Source organism: Anneissia japonica, unplaced genomic scaffold (assembly GCF_011630105.1).
Source record: "Anneissia japonica isolate Jap-2015-1 unplaced genomic scaffold, ASM1163010v1 scaffold7587_len162328_cov177, whole genome shotgun sequence".
In the NCBI taxonomy this organism is placed as follows: domain Eukaryota; kingdom Metazoa; phylum Echinodermata; class Crinoidea; order Comatulida; family Comatulidae; genus Anneissia; species Anneissia japonica.
In genome coordinates this window covers 136,476-143,359 of record NW_022686739.1, presented here as the reverse complement: position 1 = coordinate 143,359, position 6,884 = coordinate 136,476, and the positions used below count along the sequence as shown (strand labels likewise).

Sequence of the window (6,884 nt, the reverse complement as noted above, 5' to 3'; positions counted from 1 at the left end):
GGCCTTGAGATGGCGTGTGTTTGGCCGTGAAGCCTGTGGACTATCTGGCAACCCTGGTTCCCACTAAACTTGTCAAGCGAAAGCGTCGAGCGTCACGCGGCAAGCGAAGCGAATCGCGCAAAGTTCACAAAAGTTGACTTTCGGTAAAGATGTCTCGCTTCCAATGATTCGCTTGCCTGTTCCCACTGCTGGCCGCGCGCAAAAACTCGAAATGGCGGGTGGCAACAGAGAAGTGATTTTGTTATCGCATTGATAGACGGAGGAAAAGGGCTGTGAGACGAATCAGATAAAACCTCAGGATTAACATTCCCAGAACTCTATAATGAATCAAAAGAGTGAATATAAACAGTTTTTTTAGTTCATATTTATTCAAGGCCTAGATCTTGGCCTCCTAAGGGTAGATAGTAGGCCTAGCCTACCCTACCATACGGTAGGTCTGGTGTAGCAGGGTATCAGAGGCCTAGGCTGGACAGGCCTAATACTGGTAGAAAGAGGAGATAACTCAACTCGTCTCTGCAAATCCTTTTCCACGCATTGTCACATATTTTCTTCGCTCCCTTGTCACAGACCTAAACAAGGGTAGCCTACTGTTCCACAGCGTTTGCATGAACCGGACTCATCGGTCATCGTTCGCACATCTGTACATTGTTTTGACAATGTTCGTGACTTTATTGTTGACCTTTGACATAAATTGAATCTAGCCTTGTGGTTGGTCCATCGGCCGCGAATTCGCTCGCGAATCCGAAAAAGTTGGTCTTGGATCAACTCTTGTGAATTCGCAGGCGAAGCCTCCGCGACCACCGCGCGCACGCGTCGAAGTTCGAATATTGGGCGTTCGCGTGTTCGACTTCAAATTCGTTTGCATGTTCACATTGGAAACGCCAGTCGCGTCTTCGACATTTCGCCGCGGAATTCGCTTGATCTCGTTCAGTGAGAACCGGCCTTATATAGCGCTGCCGCGCGGATGGGGTAAAATTGCTCTCCGTGTACCCACAATGCCTTTCGAACGGATGTTCCACTTTATTGGAAAGCTGCTCTATCTTCTATCTTCTGCTATTTATTACCTTTGCTATAACTGGTTAAAAATAGGCATTATTTTAAACATATTTAAATGTTGACGCACACGTACGCGCACGTTATGATGCGCGCACATAAAATTAAGCTACATGACATTCAACCTTGACCTGAAGTTTATTCCCACTGAATATTAGGGAGCGACTGAATATGATTTAGAAACGAAAATTAGTTACGATAATATAATCGATAATGTAAAAAAATGCAAAATTGCGCATAGATGGCATCACGCATGACTGAGCACATTAAAAAGCTTATTGTGACTATTCCAGGCCAAGCCAAATGTTCGTTGAAGCTGAAATGTACGTAGCTCGTGGCGATTTTGAGATATCGTGCTAACAAAGAAAGAAGAATAAAAAGATGAAGAAAAAAAAAATCTTTGGTAATAACAAGATGTGATCCGCTTAATACAAAAAATACGGTACCAAGTAAGCATCTTTATTTTGATTTAATTGGCGAGGGACAAGCACCCACATATAATTAAAAAAAAACCAAAAAAAACATTCAAATTTTTTCCTGTGAGTGCCATTTGCGCATGCAAGCAACTAAAAGTATCTCAGCCCCAACTATGGTGGGGGGAAAAAGCTGTGGCCTTCCACCTGTTATGGAATGATGAAATGACGCCACCACATTGACACGACGTCGTTGACCACGAAACTAAAATGATGGTGTGATAATGGTTGTTGATTGTAGTGGCCAATGTTAATGATGATGATTTTGGTTATTATAAAAATGGATGTGCACCGTAATAAAGAATAAATTCATTCAGATTGTCGTAACAATATTTCAAAATAAGTTTACTTGTACTTTTCCAAAATAATTCTTCATCTCAGATTATCAAACACTAATTAGAAATATGGTTCAGTAAAATTGATGGCAACTGTGATAATGATTATTATTAATTATGTCTATACTGTACTCGCGCGAATAAGCCCCCGGGCAATTTCTGAGGGGCGCTTATTCAAACGGGGCGCTTATGAAAACAGAATGGAAATTGAGGGGGCGCTTATGGAAATAGATGAAAATCGAGGGGGTTTTATGGAAAATTTTTAAATTCAAGAGGCACTTTTTGAATGAAAAAAGATTATATAAGGACATCACGCATGGTGGTTAGAAAATATAATCATCCAGAGAAAATGGCTCACTACAAGAATGCGTGAATATTTACATAACAGCAAAATAGCAGATGCTAGTGGTTAGCTTGTTGGCCATCGGAAGATTGAGATTAGCAGGATGGCAGGATCATTGTATTTTTTCTTGAAAACTAGATGGGAATGTGCAAGAGAAATATCCTCAAATTGATATTGACTGAAGAAGAATGTGTTTCCGCTCTACAACTCAAGTCATACCAACAACCACAGTCCCAGTATTGATTTGATTATTGACTTGCTAAAAAGAAAATCTTATGAGGGGCGCTTATTCAAACGGGGCGCTTATTCAAACGGGGTGCTTAAGGAAATTTTCACGTTAGGAGGGGCGGTAATTCGAGAGAGGCGCTTATTCAAACGGGCCGCTTATTCGCGCGAGTACGGTAATTTGCTGAAGACAATTTATATCTTACATTTTTATCACGTTTATACACTAGTTTACGTTTACATTTTATCCAGGCAAGTTGGGCCAAGCAATACCTGGGATACGAGCATTAAACAAATGTCACACCGACTTGTAGAAGTGTCAAAAAATGATGAATATAAACATATACAGAAACTGTTCAACAAGACACTTCCGGAAGGAAATATAATAAAACTCGAACGGGTTGAAAATTATAATTGCCGGGCTGCATATGGATGGTAAAATGGGTTTCTTTTTTAATATTTTTAATCAAAATAGTTGCGTTTTAGTAACAACTTCTCAACTTTTCAAACATTATTTTAGTTACTCATAACTTTTATTGAAATGATTTTTTTTTCTCTTTAATTACATTTATTTCAGAGTTAGAAATCAATATTTAAATCAAACGCTATTATGATTAAAACAAATTATTTAAAATTAATAGGATGGAAATGTGATGGTCACTTTCCAATACTAATTCCGTGGTTTATTTTTAGCAAAGTGTGTCACGATTTTCCCTCACAAGTCCTTCACATTTTTACTCACAAGTAAAAAACTAATTAAAGATAGTGGTTCCAGTGATATAAGTCGACGGGATGTAACAATTCCATTGTTATAGTTGTTTGCACCCAATTGGTTAGTAATAACAATATTATTTTTTTGTTTCTCGAAGCCGAAAAGAAATAATGATTAAAATGAATTGCTTTGACGAGCGTCAACTTTTTCATGGTACCGAAGAAGAAAATGTTGATGACATTTGCCGAGAAAATTTCGATTCCCGTCTGAGTGGGAGGCGAATTGGTGCTTTTTATGGTGAAGGAGCATATTTCGCACGAAATGCTAAGTATGCTAATAACTACGCAGAAGCCGATAAACACAACATAAAAAAGATGTTTGTAGCACGAGTTATGGTCGGTAGGTACACCCGTGGAACACAAGGCATTCGAAGACCGCCATATAAAGATCCTGAGAATAAATCAAGAGGAATGTATAATTCTTGCGTTGACAACACAAGTGATCCAAATATCTTTGTGTTATTTAATAACGATCAAGTATATCCAGAATACCTGATCACATATTCAACCTCCAGTGCCAATCAAACATCCTATAGTAATAGCAACCAGCAATCCTCCCCAAACACTTATTCCAGGCAGTCACTAAGCGCCAATCAAACTTCTCATAGTAAAAGCAACCAACAACAGTCACCAAACCAGATTAACCCATTGCCTTCCAGGAAATTTAAAAGAAGTGTGGTTGGTGCCAATCAAACAGCTTATAGTAGTAGCAACCAGCAATCCTCCCCAAACACTTATTCCAGGACTTATTCAAGGCAGTCATTAAGCGCCAATCAAACTTCTCATAGTAGAAGCAACCAACAACAGTCACCAAACCAGATCAACCCATTGCCTTCCAGGCGATCTAAAAGAAGTGTGGTTGGTGCCAATCAAACAGCTTATAGTAGTAGCAACCAACAGTCATCGAATCAGATTAACCCATTGCCTGACTGGTTAAGACAACTATATCAGTCTTCTCTGCAATCTATAAGCAGCAACCAGCAATCCGCAAACCCTGCGAGGGCCCGATCATCCCATAGTAATGTCAACCAACAATCTCCAAATACTTATAACACTTGGCCTTCCATACAGTCAATAAAATGTCGGCCACCCGACGTGATCTATTGGATGAATGTTTGGTGGAGGTGTGTGTATAGGAATGAAATATGCCTAATAGTCATTTTATTATTATCATTAGTATCACAATTATTTACAGATTGGGTACCAATTTTGTCGTCAGTTTGTGATAATAATGTTGACATGTATATACTGTTTTCCCTCTTTATATCCGCCCAGATGTATGTAAATGAGATGGAAATTGATGTCAAATATGTGTGTCAATTTGTTATCAGAATTATTTATAGTATTATTGTTACCAGTAATACTGTTATTTCTATATTTATTAGAAGTATTAATTTTATTTTGTTACAATCATTTTGGTATATTGTATCTAATTATTTCCACTGTGATACTTGGTAATATATATGCAAACGAGAATATGGATGTGCATTGGCACCAACCAAACAGAGTTAAAAACACATCATAGAAAAGTAAATTGAATATGGGATAAGGGGGGGGGGGGGGGGGGGGAAAGGAAAAGATGCTGTATGGGGAAAGGAGGGAATCTCTCAAAAAATTATCTGCAGCAGAATCAGTGAACCGGTTATCGTATGGCATCACTAATGGAAAGTCGAGATATACGCATAGGCCTACATTCAGTGATCATCAACATGGTAGTAAGATATGGGATTGCACTATTGGCGTATCGGTTAACTCTACATTTTGGTAGTTGGAACCTGCGCACCTTTCGGGTAATACTAAAGTGCGAGGCAGCGAGGCATGCAAGGCAGCGAGGCATAATGACGATTCATGCGAGGCATCGATTTACCATTCACGAAAAGTGCGAGGCATGATTTAACGCGCTACCTGGCATTCCCAAATTAAGTAGCAAATTTACATTATTATTTAACATTATCACGCATAATTATTAAATATTGGATTTTCGTTGTTCTCTGCATATTTTCCATGTAAAACGATGCCTCGCATAAATGTTGTTATGCCTCTCACTTTTGGGAATGGTAAAACGATGCCTCGCATGAATCGTTGTTTTGCCTCGCTGCCTTGCATGCCTCGCTGCCTCGCACTTTAATACTACTCGCATCTTTCTTAGATGCATACTGTGATTGGATTGGTTTTCAACACACCAATGAGGAAATGAGTTTAAACTATTAATAGCAAACCTTTTACAAATGTTATTTCTCCTCTCACTCAACTTTTCAATATTTAGCATAACAAGCGACTCATCATAATTGATATAATCGTTTGCTAAGATAATTTTACATGCCCTTTTTTGCACATGCTCTATGGACCTAGACTGATCAACGTTAACCCTGAATGCCATACAGGGATGGCATATTCAAGTGAGGGTCGTACGTAACAACAATATATTGATATTAGGTTTTGCTTGGGCACGCCAAATTTTCTTAGCCTACACAACATATGGAGACGTCTGCTACCTTTAGCTATTAATTCTTTTACATTTCTGCCCCATTTCATATCGTCTTGAATCCACACACCCAGTAGTTCAGTTTCATGTACAACTTCTATGGCAGTATTAGTTATCATAATTAAATCTTGATGAGGGAGAATTTTCTGAAAGCAGAAATTGATGGATTTACATTTCGATGGGTTTAATTTTATTTTGTTTGTTTCGGACCATTCAATTAAATCCTGAACAGCATTATGGATTGTTGGGTTGCTATTGTTGTGACAGACTTCTCCAATGCTTAAATCATCCACATATTTCCAAACGTTACATGTTGAATTGTTAAGGGCATCATCAATTAACGCAAGAAAAATAATAGGGCCTAGTTTTGTTCCCTGAGGCCTGTCGGACAGCACACCTTTGTACCGAACTCTCTGTGTTCGGTTAGAAATAAAGCTGATTATCCAAGGGATGATTTCAGCCCTACAGCCAAGTGATATTAATTTTGAAATAGCAACGGTGTGGTCTACACAATCAAAAGCTTTACTATCATCTGTGAGAACAAGTTTACCCACAGATTTAGATTTGTTACTACCTTCATAGAACATGTTCAGTAGGTCAACCAGTAGGTCAACTCGCCTAAGCTTCCTATACGCGATCTGTGGTTGTGAGATTGATTTTTGTTGCGCACATGTAGGTCAAGGTTAAATACAAATACTACTATATTTGTTGTCCTCAGACGAGTCAACCAAAGTTGTCTCCAGTCATCTCGGTTCACCATACAATTGGCATTCCACACAGTACTAGTATATGGTGTTTACAAATTTAAAACCCGTTTGCTTACGGCGGTTGTATGTAATCCCAAATCTAAGTGTGCTGTGAGATTGTCTCCCGTTGCTCGCGTGCATGGTACAGTGTTAAGGGCATATGCAAGTTTTACTCATAATTAGGATTATAAATTTAAAACTCGGTGGCTTGCTGCGTTGTATTTATAGTCCCAAATCAACATATGTTGTGAGATTTTCTTTTATTCCGCGCGTGCATGTTGACAAGGTCAAGGTCATATACGTTTTACTAATTTGGATTATAATTTTACAAACTTGGTGACCTACTGTGCTGTATCTAGTCGAAAACAGCGTATGTTGTGAGATTGTCTCTTGTTGCGCGCGTGGATGATACTAAAAGGTCAAGGTAATATTCAAGTTTCACAAATAGTTATG

The 6,884-nt window shown here is 38.7% G+C and overlaps 1 protein-coding gene across 1 annotated transcript; it reads left to right on the top strand.

Moving 5' to 3' along the window:
- Positions 1-3,320: 3,320 nt before the first annotated feature.
- On the top strand, positions 3,321-6,471 carry LOC117117363. The gene is made up of 2 exons (XM_033261647.1): positions 3,321-4,218; positions 6,404-6,471. The coding sequence occupies exons 1-2, from the start codon at positions 3,321-3,323 to the stop codon at positions 6,469-6,471; spliced, it is 966 nt and encodes a 321-aa protein (XP_033117538.1).
- The last annotated feature ends 413 nt before the right edge of the window (positions 6,472-6,884 follow it).

Excerpts from the sequence above, each read along its gene's own strand:
- LOC117117363 (XM_033261647.1), top strand. The coding sequence starts at position 3,321 with ATGAATTGCTTTGACGAGCGTCAACTTTTTCATGGTACCGAAGAAGAA. Across the intron at positions 4,219-6,403 it reads GAGGGCCCGATCATCCCATA|ACGAGTCAACCAAAGTTGTC; the intron begins GTAATGTCAACC and ends TGTTGTCCTCAG.